General features: G+C 36.5%; 1 protein-coding gene across 1 annotated transcript; it reads left to right on the forward strand.

The window, feature by feature from the left end:
* The first annotated feature begins 1,057 nt into the window (after positions 1-1,057).
* Positions 1,058-21,053, forward strand: LOC128554541 (uncharacterized). The gene is made up of 6 exons (XM_053535811.1): positions 1,058-1,216; positions 7,344-7,538; positions 10,368-10,550; positions 10,791-11,015; positions 16,464-16,598; positions 20,959-21,053. The coding sequence occupies exons 2-6, from the start codon at positions 7,349-7,351 to the stop codon at positions 21,051-21,053; spliced, it is 828 nt and encodes a 275-aa protein (XP_053391786.1). The 5' UTR covers positions 1,058-1,216; positions 7,344-7,348.
* The last annotated feature ends 1,082 nt before the right edge of the window (positions 21,054-22,135 follow it).

The following is a 22,135-nucleotide window of genomic DNA, read 5'->3' on the forward strand; positions in this document are numbered from 1 at the left end:
TGAAGGGATTTATGCTGTAAACGGTTTTCTATGAAAAACCTTGTGCTACGACCCTCTAATACATAGCATGATTGTCTTGGTGTGTAGATGACCCATATGTTTTTTTGGGTTCACATACCAAAAGTTTAGGTCACAGCGAGTTGATGCTTAAAACAGTTTCTGATCAATAAGTGTAAAACGTTAGGATTAATGTTGTCAAACTTTGTAGGATGATTGTTCCGTATCTTTTCAGGGTCAGTATGCCAAGCTCAATGTCTGCGTAAAATAGGTTTCCAATCAATAGGTGTTGAACGCTTTAGCCTTTTGGTAACGACTTTATATGGTGATTACCTGTGGTCAGCAGATGATCCACTATTGTTTAATCTAAACATATTTATTTAAGCTCGATTATAAAGAAAGCCTTCTGCTTATTTAAATTTCTTTTCGTTTTGACTCCTGTAAAAATTCAGGTGCGGTCGTGACGTCAGCGGAGGTCGAGCCCATGACTGACATTTTAAAGACTAAACCACCACTCCGCTTCTGTAATTTTAAAATTGATATGTAGCTCAAAGGCCAAGGAGTAAAACGATTTTCTCTACTATCCACAAACTCGTAGTATCATTACTTGTCTATAGAAAATGACCCTTAATATGTTTGATTTGTTCGTTAATTCAAGGGTCACTGTCTAAGTACTTAGCAATGAAAAACAAATACATATCAATTTACGACCGACCTGTTATCAAGCGTGTGGGGTCATATTTGTTGTTTACAGTTCTTTGTTTCTTTAAAATGCGTAGTTAATTACACAGTTCAGTGCACTTCTAAAATTAATTTGCTATATTTGTTATAGAATTGATCATAAGGTCGTTATAACTGGAATATTATCTATACATTTGATTTCTGCATGAATGAAATGATCTTTTTCATACAAAAGAAACACAATAAACAATGAGAGTCATTTTGTTTTAAACAAAGAAAAATATTGTGTTTCAACAAATCAATATGATCTCTATGACAATGGGAAATATTCAGCAAAGTTACAAACTATTATTTTAGTGCGGATCATGAAACGTACGGACACACTGTGATTAAATAAATCTGTCTAATTTATATTTTAAAATGTTGAAATATTAAAATGTTATGAGCAAGAATTTTATACGCAAAAATTTAACACACAAAAAATCAACAAAATGAAGCGGAAATAAATTCCACTTTGGTATAAAATCTTAGATAAAACGTAAGTCTTTTTGCTATTTTAGCTCACCAGAACCAAAAGTTTAGCGTGAGTTATAAGTATAGGTCGATGATCCGGCGTCTATTGCCCGTCGTCCGTCATCTACAATTTACATAAACATCTTCTCTTCTTAAAGTACAAGTCAGAATTACTAAACATTTTGTCTGTAGTTTCCTGGCAATGTCCCTTCTCAAGCCTGTTCAATTGATTTCGCTTGAATCCTTTTAGAGACCGCTGCGGCAGAAGACAGAAAAAATATTTACACGGCTTCTTTTCATAAACCGCTTGATGGAATTTTTACCAAACTTATTATGAAGAATTAGTGCAATGGTCTCTTTCAATTTTGTTCAAGTGGGTACACTCGGTCACTTTTAGAGGTCGTTATAGCTAACTTAAAAATACTTTTAGTATACATTTTACTTTTTCTCATTAACCGTTTGATGAATCTTCATCAAATTGTCAGTAGCTTTACTATAAGGTCCTCTTCAGATGGGACGCTCGGCTGCTTTTAAGGGCAGCTAGATCTAAAAATATAAAAACAAACCAGAGAGATAGAGAGAGAAAATATAGTTCTCTAGCCCCAATCAGTTAAAAAGACTAAAATATCACTATTGATTTGTCAGACATGAAAACAGAGATTTGAGTATATATATGCAAATGTTGAACCAGTACGAATGTGTAAAACAATTCGAGCTCGTATATAAAGCAACACCGAAACTAATCTTATTGGGTTAGTGGCCTTGCTGTGGCATGTGCGTGTTCGTTTGTACTGCTAGGCGCTTTGTCGTAATTGGTCTGGACCCGTATTCATAAAGCTCCTTATGGAAAATTTTCCCTAGGGGACTAACTTAGGGAAACGTTCCAAAGCATTTTGTGGACAATTGTTGAGATATTTGGAATGTTTAACAATATTGTCTCATAGAGTCTGGCATAGTAAAGAAGATTGTCAATAAATCTTATAAAGTTTACAATTTTCTTTTGTGCTATATTGTTGAGGAAACTTTACAAAGGTAAGGATTTTCCCCTTAGGAGCTTTATGAATACGGGCCCTGGTATATTGCGGTGGTGATTTAGTTCGTATAAATTCTCTAATGCGAACTTGTATCCTAGCGGACCTCACGTACGGGAGAGTCAACTGTTCTGAATTTAATTATGTCCCTTAATGCAAACTATCTCTTTATATTCAATGTATCCTGGAGATCCAGTTAACTTTCAGAGAGAGAAAATATAGTTTCTCTGGTCCCAATCAGTTAAAAAGACTAATGATATCTGTCATGTGTTTATAAATCGGATAGAAATATCCGTCCCGGGGCACCTGCGCATTGGGTGGTTATGAGGCTTGCCGAATGACCGCCCATGCGCAGGCGGCCGAGGGACGGATATTACTATTCGATTCGTGAACACATGTCTGATATTTTTTTTGCATATCGTATACATGTTGGCATTTTATTCCGGCAGATTATTTTTCTTGCATACCGTATTGTACAAATAATAGGTAGAAATACTTACGTAGCACTCTTTCTTATGGTAGAGAATGAACACAAGCGCGGGAAATTAACGTCCGTAAGTAAAAGTGACGTCAAGATGTTTTGCGATACGCACAATAACAAAGTTCCACTTTAGTTTTAGCGTTTGTAGCGTAACGTTATGGACTTACGGTAAACTAACCTATTTTGAATCGAGAAATATACTATAAGGAACGGAGAGAAAATGTCAAGGTACCTGCTTTTTTCGTATTTTTACATAAACAATGTATTATCAATGCATGAACCACTAGTTGTCCTTAACAGCACGAGAGTCATCTGGCATGGGCGGGGGGGGGGGGGGGGGGGGGGGGGGGTGCCAGATGGGTTTCGCCGACATTGGCAAAATCACCGAAACACCAGTCCGATGTGCAAGAATAAAATGTTACTACTGATTTGTGAGACATGAAAACAGAGATTTGAGTATATATATGCAAATGTTGAACGAGTACGAATGTGTAGGACAATTCGGGCTCGTATATAAAGCAGCGTCGAAACTAATATTATTGGGTTAGTAAACTTGCTGTGCCATGTGCGTGTTCGTTTATACTACTAGGCTCTTTGCCGTAATCGGTCTGGTATATTGTGGTAGTGATTTAGTTCGTATAAATTCTTTCTACTATACATATATAGAAAGAAAAATGCTTCTCAAACCCTTTGCTATTGGCTGCAGAATAATTCTACCATTTTAAGAGATATCTGAAAAGTATGTATTCGTGTTTTCGTGTCGGCGGGCCGAAATCACGAAAACACGACAAATTAGACATTTGTCGTGTTTTCGTGTCAGCAGGTCGAAAACATGAAAATACGACAAATAAAGGGTGCCAACGCGACTTATTCATACCCGCCAATAGAAAATTCGACAGGTAAATGTGTCGTGTCGGCGCCCTATAAACATCGAGTTTTCTCGTAAAATGTCCCGTGTTTTCGCCCCGCCAACAACAGAACACGACAACACCATAACTCGAAATAATATGTCCTTAGGACGACGGGCACATTTTTATACAATCTCGATAGGCATACTGTACATTTGTTTTTAACAACACACAGACGGCCTTCAGCTTTTTTCGAAAGTAAAGAAATTGAAAGTAAACAGGTTAAACTTGAAATCGAAAGTCGCGTTTGCACTGGTCGACAGTCAGCGGACACGCACAGGAGTCACCCCGTCTAAATGTATGCGCGTGGACTTTTTTCTTTTGCTAATGGGGAGTCAATTTTCAGGACTTTTTAACGATTTGAAAATACCTGGGCTTTTATTTACGACATGTCAGCGTTTCATCTGCGAAAAAAAATGAACTCGGAATAAACACAAGTGCCACGGGAGTCCGTAACGGAGCAAGGGTATATGGAGATTTTTGAAGCTTCGTCAAATCGTTCAAAAAGATCCTTTTTGATGTTGTCAGTATATGCCTCGGATGTTATATATTTCCATATTTGAGAGCTGCAGACCTAAACATTTTAGAAAGTTTCAAAATGAATTTCGTGTAATAAATGTTGATTCTACAGAAGTGTGAAAGGGCCATCAGAAGCTAATATGTTTTATTACGTTACAGGAGCGGAAAGGATATAGCGGACCCATTAATCTTATTTTCAGAAGTTTCATACAAGGCTCTTACATAAGGATTTACGAAAGAGCATTAGTGGCAGGTGCTCTTTATTAATTGCCTCGAAATTTTGAGCTATAAACTCGAAATTTTGAGTTACTATCTCGACATTTCTAGATACTTATCCCGAAATTTCGAGATACTAACTCGAAATTTCGACTTTGTAACTCGAAATTTCAGCTAACGTAACTCAAAATTTTGATTTATTATCCCGAAATTTCGACTTACAAACTCGAAATTTCGAGTTACCCTCTCAAAATTTCAACTAACGTAACTCGAAATTTCGACTTACTTACTCGAAATTTCGGGTTAGAACGAACTGACCCACCCACCAACTCACAGACCGGCAAGCTCACTCCTATATACCCCCACCTGTATGATCTGGCCTATTTGAGGTACCCTAATTACTAAGTATGTGGTGAACTTGGCCTTTGATCTCATGACAGCGGAAGTCATCTGCTGAGCACAGAATATCAAATAATTTATCTATGGTGTTTTTTTTTTTTTTTTTTTTAATGAGCTGAACATCACACACACACACGCACGCACGCACGCACGCACGCACGCACACATATTTATAGGTCATTAGTGACTTTCCAGTTTTTCATGGTTAAGAAAGACCACAGGTGCCCCTTTAGTATCTCGAAATTTTGAGTGAATAAATAAAACACACCTGACACTAATTCTCTTCCCTAAGCACTGGATAAACATTGTACGAACAATTTTGAATAAAAAAAAACTTCTTTTAACATAGCGTGATTGTTGATATATCTCAACGGAACTTCAAACCAGGAGTTTTTTTGTGTGTGTTTCAATTCAATACTTTAATTTGCATAAAAATAATCGTTCATTGCAAAAACATTGTTCTTGAATGACGGTACAATGATTTTTCAATAAACAATTACAAAAGAGAACAAGTATAACACTGAAATCTTGATCTGATACTTTTTAAAAATATTTTAAGGTCTTATAACTTTTGAAATTTAGTACTTTTAGGTCATTTAAAATATGTAATCACCAATTATAAAGAAAGAACATAATAATCCGACCGTGAGTTGTAATAACGCATCACTTTACACCGGTACCATACAAGGCATTACTGGTAAGATTTAATTTGGTGTAGTTATTTGATTCTTACTAAATTTTATTTTTTACACCTTACCCCTATGGAAAAATCGATTATTTATATACATTTAATTATAATTATAAGATATATCTATAACATCTCAAAATAACATAACATAAATTAGATTACTCTGTAGTATTATACGCTTTCAGAAGTGAAATTAAAGTTTGCCGATTTTCTGAGCCAAGATTTTATCACTTCTTGACATTGTATTATAGTTATAGAAATTTGCATTTTTAAACCGTAAGCACAGACGGCGAATTGTTTTAATATGTTACATGTTCAGGATTATTACAAAATAAACAATTAAATTGTAGGACAACTAAATAAATTGCAAAACAAATGAACTACAAAGACAAGTGGTAAATTTCAAAACAGGTTAAATCAATTAATTATGTAAATCACTTTGCTATGCAAATAATGTTTACAAGGCAGTCTGAAAGACAGCTAAATCCCCCGCCACTGCTATGGATAGTGAAAGGGTAAAACCTTTGATTTTAGCTGTGACCTTGACCTTGAACTGACACGGCTGACTCATGAATTCTGCACAACGTCTTGATGAGGTGATCATTTGACCAAAGTTTCATGAAAATCCTTCAAGGGGTTTAGGAGATACAGAGCTGAAACCTTTGACATTCAGTTGTGACCTTGACCTTGAGTTGACATGGCTGACTCATGAGTTCTTGATGAGGTGATCATTTGACCAAAGTTTGATGAAAATCCTTCAAGGGGTTAAGGAGATACAGAGTGGACACCAAATGGAAGGCTCAAACCTTCGACCCTTAGTTGTGACCTTGACCTTGAGCTGGCATGGTTGACTCATAATTTCTGCACATTGTCTTGATGAGGTAATCATTTGACCCAGGTTTTATAAAATTCCTTCAAGGGGTTAAGAAGATATAGAGTGGACACGAAATGGAAGGCTCAAACCTTTGACCTTCAGTTGTGACCTTGACCTTGAGCTGACATGACTGACTCATAAATTCTGCACATCGCCTTGATGAGGTGATCGTATGACCCAAGTTTGATGAAAATCCTTCAAGGGGTTTAGGAGATATAGAGCGGACACAAAATGGAGGGTTCAAACCTTTGACCCTAAGTTGTGACCTTGACCTTGAGCCGGCATGACTGACTCATGGGTTCTGCACATCGTCTTGATGAGGTGATCATTTGACCCAAGTTTTATAAAATTCCTTCAAGGGGTTTAAGAGATATAGAGCGGACACAAAATGGAAGGCGCAAACCTTTGACCTTGAGTTGTGACCTTGACCTTGAGCCGGCATGGCTGACTCATGGGTTTTGCACATCGTCTTGATGAGGTGAACATTTGACCCAAGTTTTATAAAATTCCTTCAAGGGGTTTAGGAGATATAGAGCGGACACAAAATGGCAGGCTCAAACCTTTGACCTTGAGTTGTGACCTTGACCTTGAACTGACAAGGCTGACTCATGGGTTCTGCACATTGTCTTGATGAGGTGATCATTTGACCCAAGTTTCATGAAAATCCTTCAAGGGGTTTAGGAGATATGGACCGGACACGAATTTGTTACGGACGGAAGGACGGACGGAAGGACGGACGGACGGAAGGACGGACGCAGACCATTCCTATAATCCCTCCGCCACGGCGGGGGATTTATAAGGAACTTGCTAGCTATATCATGCTTGCCCCGAGGAGTTCCCAATAACTAGAATTTACTGTAGTCAATGATGTTTTTATGCAAGAAGATGATATTACAGAAGCCCTTGGGATATGTTAGTGACCTCGACCAAAAATCCATCGTGCTTCTGCACAGCTTTATACACGAAAAACGTATATTATCACAATATTATAATCTTTTTAACAAACTTTAAATGTTTTAGTTTGTATCATTTTAAGGAAAGATGGGAGTTGATATAGAAACATACAGAGGAAGGATCGGAAGATTTCGCCATTCCCAAGGACTTGACGTGGTAACAATTGTGTGCACAATAAATTTCCACAGAGGAATGAGAGCAATAGGAACCGTTGTTTTCATTGGCGTTTTGCTTCTGATAGCTGGTATTGAATCAAATCCAGGGCCAACTACTTTAGGTATTGTCAGTTGAGTTTTGCAAACTATTAAATCATAAAAACAAGCTGACATAGCTCTTTTATTTTATTGAGATGAATTCAATATTGATACAATCCTATGAAATTATCAAAGCCGCAAACATGATGCCGCGAACATACTCATTTGTGGGATATTTGCCGTTAGCCACGAACATGCCGCGATTAATTTCATACTAGTTCGTGGGATATTTGCGGTAAGACCATTGATCGCATAATATTCGCCAGAAGAACATGAAAGTTTGTTCTTTTGGTAAACTGTTCACAACATATCAGCATACTGGAATAAGGTCAGTAATTTGGTCGAAAATGTGCTTCCGTGGTGTAGTCGAAAAAACTCCATAGTAAATAGATCATAATTTTCCCATTTTTGCACAAAATTACTGTAGAAAGAGTGCTTTAATAACACGTTTTCGCTACTAGAACACATTCTGCATAAAATGAGACGTTTTTCATGTTCATACACCCCCACATGGGAAGTTTTGCAGATTGAAACCGGAAGTAGGTGTTTATTGTGCGGACAAGAGCAAATATGCGCCATTTTAGGGTAGCAGACCACAACTGATGGCATTTCACTAGGAACTATTCAACCCCCTTTTTCTTTTCATTGTTTCGTCAATTTATGATAGAACTTTCATAAATAATAGGTGTAGGAAAAAGTGATGTTCTATAAAGATAGGTAAAGACGACCTGAAGTTGTCGTTTTTTATATGAAACAAAGAAGGATTTAAATTACTGACCTTCAACCTATTGACGAGCTTTGATTTTATTAAATCAATTAATCCGTAAAGTTATCTGTAGGTGTAGTAGATGTTTTGACCCATATGTACAGACAAAACTACATATTAAAGACATTTATACTTCAAATGTGCACGTTGGAGGAAGATATTCCATGATAGTGGTACGTAAGGAAATTTCTAAATTATGTATTATGGTAAACGCCTGGATAAACATAAACAGTAAACAGTTGCTTTGGTTGATAACATAATTCAGAGCACTTTAAAATGGAATAGATGTACCTGTTGTTTTGCAATGAGATCAAACAGAAATGCAAAAATATATAAGTTTGGTAATTAAGCTGTAAAACTTGACTTTATAAAGATTTGTCAGACTTTTACAATACTTTTTTCAGTTGGCATAAGCACTTTGTTGCATTGTAACATATACCAATTACTATTACATAGAAACTTTGAATTTGTCGCTGTCTCGGTGTTGCTCTTTTTTTCTTTGTGTAGGGTTTAACGTCGCATTACCAATATATTAGGTCATATGGCGATATCCCAGCTTTGATGGTGGAGGAAGACACCAGGGTTCCCTCCCTGTATTATTTCTCCACAGGCGGGTACCTTGGTAGAACCTCTGACCTTCCGTAAGCCATCTGGATGGCTTCATCACATGAAGACGTCAACGCCCCGAATGTGGCTCAAACCCAAATCGGTGAGGAACAAGAGATTTGAAGTCAGAGACCTTAATCACTCGGCCATGGAAGTCCCCCAGTGAAGCTGTAGAATAAATTTATGTTCATAATTCTTATAGATCTATTTCCTTTGTCTACACTCTTTTACAAGCTAAATTGTTTGTAATTCCTTTCAGAGTTTCGGTATGTAATCATGGTAATTAGCTTGTTCGCAGGATGGTCAAAGCAACCTTTTTATCGAATGTTCGCAACAACATGTTCGCAGGATTTTCATAGAAACTTGTTCCCGGGATGTTCGTAGCAACTTGTTCATGTGTTATCTATCTAAACTTTATTGGGGCTTCCCTAGTAGGCCTATAAATGACACGCCGCTATGAAAGGTTTAATAGGCATTCTTTCGTTGCTAGGCAACCTAAAACCCTTTCAAAAGTACTTGTTAACTATCATTGGAAAATTTAATAAGGATATACATTTAATTAAAGCTTTATCTAAGACTGTAAAGAATTTGTAAGAATAAGGTCAGTAATTCGGTCGAAAATGTGCTTCAGTGGTGTAGAAAAAAGTCAAAGGATCCTAATTTTCCCATTTTTGCGCAAATTTGTGTAGAACGGGTGCTTTCATCGCAAGTTTCAGTGCTAGAATACAATCTACATGAAATGACATTATTTTCATGTTTATACACCCCATGTGGCAAGTTTTACAGAAAGTAGGGGTTTATTGTGCGAACTAGAGCAAAAACACCATTTTAGGTCGGCATGCCACAGCTGACTAGCATTTTACTAGGAACTATTCATGAGAAATAGGCATAGGAAAATGTGATATTCTATAAAGATACGTTAACACGAACTGAAGTTGTTTTTTATATGAAAGAAAGACTGATTTCAGTTACTGACCTTTAACCTTTAAGCAATTATGATTGCATTATGTATTGAATGTCCACAAAAACTGTGATAAAATAATTTCAAGTTGAGATTGAATTTAAAATGCAAGGAAATATCAGTCTAAAGAAGGTCCTGTTTAATTACATACTCGTTTTTATATTCCGTTATGTTACAATGGAACCGGATCCAGTTAACGTCTGAATTTGATATCTAAGTCAGTATTGCCAATTTTTTTCAGACCATTGTACAAATTCATAAGATTAATACTTATAATAATAATATGTGTAGCTATGTATTTAACAAAAAGATTTTAGCTTTTCGTCAAGAAATATGCATTCGTTCTTTAGCGCAATAATATTGTAATCCTAACGTCGCGCAATATTTCCGCTGCTGAACTCGGGCATATTTTTGATAGATTCCCTATAAATATTAAACAAATTTGGCATACTATAAATTATCTTAGCATATGTGCATAATATATTCTCGAAGTTTAACGGGTATAAATAACTTTTGCAGGTTCGTGTACCTGTTCTTCTCGACCAAAAAAAATAAAAGTGACCGGGTTACCAGAAAACATAGATGAAGAAGATCTCAATAATCTCTTTGAAAACAAACGAAGGCAGGGTGGTGGAGATGTAAGACATGTTCAAGTTTTTGAGAGCCAAAGAACAGCAATTATTGAGTTTGAAGAGAGTGAAGGTAAGTGAATGTCTATGAATGTTTAGCAGAGTGTTCGTGGTTTACCGCGGCATATGAACAAGCAAATCAAAAGAAATGGATGATATATTGTGGAGGATGTTAAAATGACTATACTACAGTACAGCCCAATTGTTTTATTAGCATTTGTTCTTGCAATTTTTTTACCAAGTTACAGTACAATTTATCAAAATGAAAGATTATGTACCCCTCATAATTCCATTTTTATTTTATGTTTTACAGCTGTTGAAATAGTTCTTAAAAAGAGACCTATTTCTATCAAGAAAACAGAAGTTAGTGTGCATAATTTTCATTCATCTAATACTGTGGAAGTCACGAACATTCCAACAGACGTATCAGTCGAAAGCCTCAAAAAGTATTTCGAAGAACAAGCGTCTGATGAGGACAGTATTACCTGCATCGTTAAGGAAGCTGACGTTGCCTTCGTGACATTCAAAAATGAAAAGAGTATGTTTTCTATTATATTCTCATTCAAGTTGTGTGAGCCATCAGTTATTAAAGAAAACCCCTCTGGTAGTTGAGTCTCTAATATGTGGGACAGCGGCCGATAATATTTTGACATTGTATCTTTCTCACCGTGACATCCATCGTAGATAAAAGTATAGAAATTTAAAAACTTTGTTTTTATAATAAATGTACAATGTACGTTTGTAAAAGCTATTTTTATAAACAAATAGTGACAAATCTAAAATGCTAAATAGTCTATTCATGTGACTGGGTAATCTATATTCTAGGCCAAGATAAAAACCGTCATTTTCTAGAAAGTTTACTGAGACAATATCAAAAACAGGAATGATTATATTTTCCATAGTTATTTCTGTCACTTAATTAAAACTTCCGCTTTCTGAAGACAATCAAATAGAATGCATGCTTACACTTGAAAGATACTATAAATAGCGTAAAATAAAAACTAAAGACGGGAATGTGGAAGATTGCGACCAAGCTTAGTATATATATTGTAGCTTTCTTAGAGACTAAACGTGTAAACTAGAGTATTTAAGCTTCTTGCATGACTCTCTCTAAACAGAGCAGAATATTTTATATAAAATTGGCACATTTGCACATTGTGGCTTTTTACAAAAGTTTATCTTAAGTTCCGAATCTACAGATTTTAGCAACGGTGACTTTGAGAAACAAGTTTAAACCTCTCTAGAGAAAATTCGAATTTCCCTTGCGAACAATACATTCACTGTTTGTGGATGTACTAGCAGTGTACATGTACTGCCTATATAGAATATTGCTCGCTCACTGCAGCAGTCTTTAGAATACATTTTGATTCTTATTCATTGAAAATCTAATGTACAAGCTAAATTCGCAGTATTTGAGCAACAATAATTTTCCGGAAAATATTTAATAATAAAATAAGACAAGTAATAACTTCTGTCGTCTATGACGAAACCTCACAAAACAACTTATTTTTCGAGTTTTCGTGTTCGTGGCTATGAATATACCACCCTTTAATAGTCCTCTACTGGTTGAAAACCAGTTTCGCGAACTATAGCAGTGCGCTCTTCCATCCGTCGGTCCGTCTGTCCGTTCACAGTTTCGTATTTGTTCTATAACTCTGTCATTCATCGATATGGGTTCAAGACCTACTCGGGACGTTGAATCCTTCATGTGAGAAAGCCATCCAGCTGGCTTACGGAAGGTCAATGGTTCTACCAAGGTGTCCGTTCGTGATGAAATAATGCACGGAGGGGCACCTGGGGTCTTCCTCCACCATCAAAGCTGGAAAGTTGCCATATGACTTATAATTGTGTCGTTGCGACGTTAAGCCCAACAAAATAAATAAATAAAAGGATTTTATTATTACTTAGCACAAATGTTTCCCATGATAATACAACGTGTCATGCGCAAAACACGCTCCCCTAGCTCATGTCAAGGTCACACTAGGAGGTCAAAGGTCAACAGTGTTTTTTCCTGTCCGGTCTGTAACTCAACAATCAATAAAGGGATTTTAATATCACTAGGCATATATGTACCCCACAATAAGACAATATGTTGTGCACAACTTTCAGACCACTAGCTATAAGGGCAAGGTCACAAATGGCGGTCAAATGGCATGAACATGGTCTGTTTCATGTCTGGTCCAGAACGCTGTCATCCATCAAGGAATTGCAATATTGTTTGGCATAATTGTTTTCCATAATAAGACAACATATCATGCACAACCTTAGCCTAAAGGTCAAGGTCACATTTGGTTATTGATTTGAGGCCAGTGCACAGTGACCAAATAGTTTCTGTTCCTTGTACAGTAACTGAATGCATCAATGGGGCGTTCCGTGTTCTACGAGTTCTTGTTTCATAATATACTCACTGTAGTACACTCCCTTCTATCATATATATTTCAGTAATACAGTAACAGTTTATTGATTACCGGACATCATAGTAAGGGTCCCCACTTACTTCGCTCCTGGCCACTTCCAAGAGATACATTAAATAGGAGTAACCGTAGCCAGTGAAGATGAAAAATACATCTAGTATCATACTAGAAATGACTAATATAAGTAAACCACTGATATATCAGATTTTCTCACAGGACTTTTCCTAAACTGGTCGATCATCAATGAAATAAGCTAACAATATACACAATCCTTTTATTTTCCATGATGGTATTACTAACTACTATTCCACTTACCTTATGAACACATCTGCGGATGTCTCTAAATTGTTTTTGGTACAAGTATTTCCGTTTTAATCGACCTGGCGGGGCGGAGTTAATATCTGACCTATGCAAATAATGGTAATCTGAAAAACAACGAGCAAAATAGGTAGAGTAGTATAATTGTTTAATCCAACGACTAAAATTCAACGCTAAATTGGTTACAATGTAAAGTAGATGACCATTGAATAAGAAATCTGGTAGCCGAATGTACTACATATCCTACACAATAATGCTGTGGACCGTCGCAAAACTCCGCCCCGCCAGGTCGATTAAAACGGACAATAACATGTGTAAATGTTGAGTTCTGCTCAACCCGGGGCTAGAGAACGTGTACAGTAGCATGCATGTCCGCTACCATCCATGAGTAGGTTTAATCAAACCGAGCCTGCAACATTTTCAATTGTGTTGTGCTGAGCAAATTTTTTAGTTCTACCAAATACAAGCGATTTTCAGCATGACATTGCCAGTTTCTTATCGACCATGTAACATAAAAACATATTTTGAATTGACACTTACTAATCCGGTATCCATTGTTTACTCATTCCATTTATTAGAATTCAACGCTTATTTTATTATGTTTTATTATGTGAAGGTTGGTTGTGTTACACAATCAGAAAAGAAATACAAATGTATAAAAATACACAATTATTTGATTGTTATATTATAATAAAGAAGTCAAAGCATTATTCCGAATAATTTCGAGTTTCAATTTTAGATTTAGTTTCACTTTCAATTGGCATCAGCGTTGATTAAATATATTTCCAGCAATTGTATAAACAATAGAGCATAACAACAAAATTAATAGATTCTGCTTTACATACCTATTCCGAACTTTTGATGGCCGCCTTTTTGAAGGTAAAGCCTAACAGTTGTTGAGACGAGCCCTCTGAAATCAAATGAAAATAGCTGTTTGAAATTGGTCAGATGATCAAACAAGCGTTGTCATGTGATTATAGTCTTCCGCATAATTGTTATTATTTTACCTGTTATGCTTTTGATGTTTCTCTAGTTGCTGAATTCAAAACAGAAATGTATACAGCTCTACAAATAATTCTTGCAATCATAATATATTCCCAAAATGGGAAAATTGGTGTTCTACAAAAGCTATGAAAATTTGTGTGTTGTCAGGATGGTCAATAGTTCGACGCAGCCTGAAAATTAACACACTGTTTACTTTAGGGGCACTGCCCTAAAAACATTCAAGTTATTGACATTAAACCTGCCATATAGGTAGGCGGCGATGAGACTCAACTTTCAGGCCGATATGTCAAAGTTCAATGTCACAAAATGGGATCAAGGGTCAAATTTGACATTATATTTCGTGTCTGGAGTAGATGTAATACACCGTGAAAATATTTACTTCATATTTGGTATATGTGTAGATGGGGATGATAAGTTGCAGAGAGCATACATTGATTTCGATGAGTCGAAGGTCAAGGTAACCTATTGACTTCGTGTCTGAAACTTAAAACCTATTCAGGGTATTGACTTGAAACTAGAGCTTTGTTCAGGGTAAGCCTTAAAATGATGGATGGTCCGGCTTTCAACTCAGATTTGTTCAAATAGAAGCCCTTTATTCTTTGAGTGGCCGCTAGAGCTATAAATAGAAAAAAAATTGAAAAGACTTCCTATTGAATCACTCAATAGATCTTCAACAAACTTGGTCTGTAGCATCATTACAATGTAAGCTGTCATATGTCTCTTTATAGGGACACTTGAGCCCCTTTTAGGGGCCATTAGAGTTAAAACTTGAAAAACAAATATTTAAACAACTTCTTTTCAAGAATCTTTTGACAGATCTTCATTAAACTTGGTCTGTAACATTGTTGTAAAGTGCTCTTTTAAATTCCAATAAGCGGGAGCACTTAGCCTCTTTTAGGGGCCGCTAAAGCTGAAATAGAAATACATTTGAACGACTTCTTCTCATGAACTGCTCGATGGATCATCATCAAACTTGGTTTCTAGAATCATTGTAAGGCCCCTCTCAACTTTGTTGACATGGTAGCACTTGGTCAATTTAGGGGCCGCTAGAGCTGAAATATAAATACCTTCAAATGACTTCTTCTCGAGAACTACAACATGGATCTTTATCAAATTTGGTCTGTATCATCATTATATGGTTTCCTCTTGCTTTTGTGCAAACGGGGATACTTTGCCACTTTACGGAGACACTGTAGTTAAAAATAGAAAAACCATTTAACGACTTCTTCCCATGAACCGTTTGGTTGATTAAACTTTGTCTTTAGCATCATTGTAAATTCCTCACTCAAATATGTTCAAATGGGAGCATTTGGCCTATTTTAGGTGCCGCTAGAGCTAAGAGTCGAAAAAAACTTTAAACAAGTTCTAGTTATGAATCACTTAATGGATCTTTTTCAAACTGCAACATCATTGTAAGTTTCTCTTCAACCTAAAATAGGATAACCTGTAAATGACTTCTCATGAACCGCATGATGGATCATCATCAAACATTGTTTGTACATGTAACATCGTTAAAGGATCTTCTCTTTCTATTATAAGGACACTTTGCCTCTTTTAGGGGCCATTAGAGCTCAAAACAGAAAAAAACTTTTAAACTTTTTTTCTCCTGAACTGGTTGATCTTCATCAAATTTGGTATGTAGAATCACTTTAAAGCATTTCCTAAATTTTGTTTAAATAGGGGCATATGACCTGTTTTTATGCTTTTGTATGATAAGCGCAGATGTTACCATTCATGATTCAGTGTGTCATTTATATAATCGGGTTCAAAAAGTCAAAGTCGGGTGAGCGACTTCGGGTCACTTGGCCCCCTTGAAATTTTACTTTTTGGTGTACATATAACTCAGACCATAAAGTGTGATGAATTGTCTTACTTATACTTATCTGATGAGATATATGATGTGTTTGACTGATTCGTCAAATAAGTTCTAAGTTCATGATTGAACTAAGCTTGGATATAATTATATGGCTAGTTAATCTCCTAAGATTGAAATGTTCGGGCGTATTCTGGTCTTTTCTGCTTAGCTTTTGTTAAAAAGACTAAAACACTGAATTATTAACAATTACTTAACATACAATATACCTGCCGAAACATTCCACTAACAAGTAAAAAGTTTGCGTTTCATGTGCTTAAAATTCAAGGAAGTTATTTTTGCCTTTTACATTTCAGTCATATATTTCAGTCATACATGTATATATATTTTATCTTAAGTTCTGCACAAATTTCATAATATACACGTCTCATTTCAGTAACAAAACAGATTGTATACAAGGATCGTCACACTGTCGAGAATCATCGGCAACCCGTAGTGGTAAACTTCCATGATCCAGAACTGGTGCATACAGATGAAATGAATGTTACAGGTTCTTCAGATCTAAATATTGGTAAGACACATTATAATATTGGTAAGACACATTATTATGTCATAATTGATAGCAGTAAAATAGATACTTATTCATGAAAACTGTCTTTATTACAGACTACATTGTACTATTACTGACTACATTGTACCTTAAAGCTACAAACTGAAATTCGTTATTCGTTATTGACTGTCAGGTTTAACTTTGCAAGTCCCCTATTCAATGTAAACTGACATACGGACCTCGAAACTGATAGAAGTCATCTGCTCTTGTCCAATCTGCCTATCGGATTTGAGGCTCCTCATTCCGCAGTTATCACCCAAATTTGCAACTCGAGATCACTACGACCTAGACTTTTGACTTACCGCACTAAAATCAAAAGAGATCATCTGCCATTTACAATTAACCTGTGTATGAAATTTAAGAATCCCTAGTTAAATCGTTCTTGGGTAATCAGTTCGGTTCGGTATGTCAGTTTGGTAATAAAGGACAACAGGAAAGGCCTATTACGTAATTTTCAATGACGATACAGTAATTTTATGCAGAATTACCCAATATTCAGCAGCTTGTATTCAACCCTATGTAATCGTAGATTGATTGATGTTCTTGACTGTACGTCATAGATAATTATCTGTAAAGTTCCCACAATAATATCCCGTATTTCCGTATTACAATCCGATCATGCCACGCTATTATCACAATAAATCTGCTGGAGGTATCTCTTAAGAACATCGCAATTGTCTTTTGACAGAAGCATATCTGCTTCCCTAGTGACACAGGCGCATTCTGTATGCACGAGGGGTCCCCTAAAATCTTTATAGATGTTGTAGGTAGTCTGAAATGCGAACACTGAGGGCGCTACTTGGTGACATCCGAGAAATCCAACATGACCGCCAAATTTTGAAAGTGCACGAAAGTTCATACAGTGGCCAAAGCCGTACACATTATATGCTTTGAATATACGTGTCATGTCTTACTGTACCATATTAAACCAATTATTTGCTATTCCATGGCGATTTTGTTTGACAAATGTCATAGTTTTAGAAGTAAGAACAACATATTCCTTTTCATGTAATATCTGAATAGAAGTGTAATTTTGTTATGAAAAAGAAGTACAATGCATTGAAAAAAGTAATGAACAAAAAAAAAGAATCAAATATCACCTAAAACTGATATTGATTTTTGCATGCAGCATTATAAATGGGTGGGATAATCCGACATAAAAGATAAAAACAAGGAAGAATATCCAACAGGGAAAGCCACGTTCCAAAAACGCAGCCTCCCCAAAAGGCACACACGATCAACATACACACACACACTCACACGCACACACACAAAATAAACACACAAGGACAAAACAAACAAATATAGGAACACAGTGTGGCGCCGCCTTGGAACGGTAAGTGGCAAAACCTTAGTTCTGTAGAAAGTAAGTACTTGTTATACTTACTGGTAAATAAAGTGACTTCGAATTGGCAAATATACCAACACACTTAGACATCACTGCGACAGATTATTAGGACATGTTTGCAAAGTAGTCTTCATAGTCTCAGTTGAGGTTTCTCTCCCCGTAGGGGTCATAAAGGTAAGCCATGGTATACGGTGTAGCGTATTTTATGACAGGTACAAGGAGGGACTTCATGTCAAGAATATGACGGCATGTCTGGAATTTTGGAATTTTTTTCAGCCAAAAACTGATCAGAACCGGATGTATCAGTCAATTTCAGTGTGCGTTGAATAAAGACAAAGAAACATACCCGTTTTTGCCAACCGCCATCCCCTATACCACTGCAGCTAGCAATATAAACAGAGGCAAAGGGGGATAACATGGTCAATTTCAATCTTATCTCCGTTCTTGTACCCCATGCATGCTATCGCGCCACATTTTGGTAATATCCAACCTATAACCATTGAACTACACGAGCAAAGGATCACTCTAACACAAAATGTATACTTTGCCCACTTTAAGATGTACCATAAAGTCGTAAATTATAATTGTCTATATGCTGACGCAGCCGTGTTTAAATAAAGGACACGATCGCGTCAAATATTTACACTATCATGTAAAGGTGTAAACTGCAATAAATAGCGATAGAACTTGGTGAAATTTCTATTTTCCTTTTGTCAGTGTTAGTCAGTTTTAGATTTCCAGTACCGGGATTGCTAGTGCAGTTCGACAACCGTGAAATCAGCCTCTTACGTGCTACAACTGTGGTGCCCGTAGTCATCTAAAGAGATAATTTAAATGGTCAGGAATTGGTTCCAAAACTCCTATAGTTGAGTGTCAATTGTTTGACCAATTTAGCCATGCTGCCAAATTTTGTTTGAAAAAAAGTAATCATAATGTAGGTCAAACTAACAAGTGTCCGCACTGTGGAAATGAAAGCCATATCGCCAAAATATGTGAACAACAATAGACACCACAACAGGGTCACCCAAACTGAATTGGCCTAGATCTGGGACAGTGCAGCAGCTTTCGGACCGTAAACAACCAGATATAAAAGTGTTTATAAAACGGATTCGACTTATTGCTTTACTGGAGTCTGGTAGTAGTATAAATGTGCTTTCAAGTGTTTCGTTTGAGTAAATTCCACCGTCTGTGAAGACTGATTATTTTCCATGCTCAGATAGTATTCTTCTGTAAATAATCAGTCTGTAGACATTTATGGCACAGCCGGAATTCGTATTCGTAAGTCGGTACATGATCGTGGTGAATTTATATTTGTGTAATTGTTGCATGATACTTCTCATAATGATCTTGGAAACAAATTTCTCTGGATGTTTCGAAGAAATGTTTTTTCTTTTGATTCTTAAAAAACTACCAGATAAAATGCGCAATGACTTAAAGACACTGATTCTGGTATGCCAGGTATGTGGCCTATGGGGATGATAAGGTCTGCGTATTGGCAGTAAGGGCTAATATACAAGACTGGACCATTGATAGACTTGCTTCTGTTTATCATAATAAGCTACTGTATAGTTACTGTGCAGTACATAAATTGCAAATGATATTTTTCACATTATAACAAACCAGTTCTCACCTTTATCACAAGTTTAGAAAGCCTGATTAAATTAGGGCTAAACAAACAAAGTGATAAGATACGACAGTGTTTTTATTATTTTTTAATAAATCAATTTTTTTTTATAATTTTATCTCATCATTGCTGGATGTTTCATTGAAAATAAAAGAAAATGCATTCAGGAATCTAGATTTTATAAATAATGAATTTAATTGGTCAGCACTTCGCTCAACGTGACTGAGCAATCAAAATTAGTATATTTTCACTAAGATAAGTTTGCGTATAAAAAAAATCATTTCAATCAATAAAATGCAAAACACATGAAATAACCAATTTATCTGTAAATATCTATAAAATTTATGATCCTCTGACAATAATTAGGCTACATGTCAAGTCTACAGGGGTTTTATGGACCCTTATCAGACTGGACCAGACATGATCTGGTTTATTGGAGAATAAAATGTCTGGTATTTGTGGGGGTCACTTATATAGGAGATTTTCTTTGCCTTTAAGCTATCGAACGAAACTTTGAATGAGTAGTTACAGGTGTGCTGGATAGCCGAGTAAGTGTTGGCATGCAAGGATACTTCTATGAGGTAACAAACGAAGGAGTTTTTGGTGTCGCAAACTCTTGTCACTTGTTTTCCAGACCATGTTATTGAAGTTAAGTTGCTGAACCCTTGTAATGATGTTGTTCACAAACAGAAATGAAATATTATTAGTCAAATTTGAACTTCGTGATAATTCATGTGATATTATACCTTTAAAATCATGTGCACATATGACTGTAAAGAAAAGCAGAACTTTCTTCTGTCGCTAGAACTTGTAGTGAAACTGTGTACAGGAATTTTGTTGACTTGAACCTCTCATACCTCAGTCCGTCATCCATTACGACCCAGCATACTGATGTTGGTAGGACAGATTTTGAGGAATTTAAGTCTAATTTCCAAAGTAATAGCAAATTATCACAGTCTGATAGTGACCGTTTGTATCAGGTATTGTAAAAGCATAAGAAAGTTTTCAGTACACCTGACAATCCAGATATTAGTTACATAAGTCTGGTTTAACATAGAATTGGACATAATTTTGAAAAATGTAACATTTGTTTCAATACATTGTAAACTATATGATTGTTGTATATGCTCTCAGTCTTCTGAGAAACACTTGATAGATATTGATAACGTCTTGAGTAGATTTGAAGAAGCAGGCCTAAAACTTGGTCTATCTCAATGTAAATTTGGGGTCGCTTTTGGGTCACCAAGGGGTATTTATAGACCATTTCTAGTGAGGTATTTGTACGCCATCGAATAAGTTGGACATTATTGCTAACTATGCTAAAAAAAACAAAGACAAATATCAAACAGGGAATGCCAAACCAACAGCATACAAGGAGTTGCAAATTCATGAAAATGGACAGAAACGCATTGTTCGATTCGGATCGAAGGGACAATCGAAATGACAGCAATCATACTGTGCATCGTATTTGCGAGGACGGTACTTTATCATCGAGTGTGACCATCAAGCGCCTAGACCACTCTTTCAGAAACAGCTCAAAGGTGCGATCTATGAAGGCTGGTTGACAATCCTCCAACCGTTTGATGGTGACATACAGTGGAAACCTGCTTCCGACATGGTGGTACCGGACAGTTTACCTCGTATGCCATCTTATCAGAAAGTTTTGTCCTGCAGCCTTGCGGAAGATGATCCGTTCTTTCCATATTTTCGGCCAAAGGACAAACGAGTGATTTTTTTTTGTTGGCTTTAACGTCGTACCGACACATTTATAGGTCATATGGCGACTTTCAAGCTTTGATGGTGGATGAAGACCCCAGATGCCCCTCCTTGCATTATTTCATCACGAGCGGGCACCTGTGTAGAACCACCGACCTTCCGTAAGCCAGCTGGATGACTTCCTCACATGAAGAATTCAACGCCCCGAGTGAGGCTCGAACCCACATCGATGAGGGAGTCTGCGACCTTAACCACTCGGCCACGGAGGCCCCAAACGAGTGAAATTAGTGCTTAATTAAGTGACTATGCAAACAAAATCTGACTTGTATTATGTTGATACGTAAGATAACCTAGGTGATCATGACAATAAATATGTGTTAAGGAAGAAACTACAACACAAACATGCGTGTGTACAACGTCTGGCATTTCATTCTAGTACACACTGAAAAATGTGACTGTAGTCTAGAACAGGTATGTAGTGAAGATAGCAAAATGTCAGTGTTGACAATGTTGCGATAATTACAGAACCATGTGTGCCAGATTTTGGTGATGAGATTGTTCCATCTAATGTTCAGTTTCAGAGCACTGCTACAACTGACACAGTTCCTACCGACAGCAGTGACAGTCCAGCGAAAAATCAATCGTGCAAAGAGACAGTCGGAGAATGCCCCATTGCGCGCATATCTGCCTAATGCTCAATCAGAATGTTCAGACAATGATTATGAATCTCAGAATCTCAGCTTACCAAGCTCTGTTCATAACTATGATGAAATATTCTCACTAAAAAGCAAACCACCTATCCATGTCCAG

This window comes from Mercenaria mercenaria, unplaced genomic scaffold, assembly GCF_021730395.1.
Source record: "Mercenaria mercenaria strain notata unplaced genomic scaffold, MADL_Memer_1 contig_514, whole genome shotgun sequence".
NCBI classification, from domain to species: Eukaryota; Metazoa; Mollusca; class Bivalvia; order Venerida; family Veneridae; genus Mercenaria; species Mercenaria mercenaria.

Coding starts and splice junctions, on each gene's coding strand:
- LOC128554541 (XM_053535811.1), top strand. CDS start 7,349: ATGGGAGTTGATATAGAAACATACAGAGGAAGGATCGGAAGATTTCGC. Junction 7,539..10,367: donor TCCAGGGCCAACTACTTTAG/GTATTGTCAGTT, acceptor TAACTTTTGCAG/GTTCGTGTACCTGTTCTTCT. Junction 16,599..20,958: donor TTCTTCAGATCTAAATATTG/GTAAGACACATT, acceptor AATATCAAACAG/GGAATGCCAAACCAACAGCA.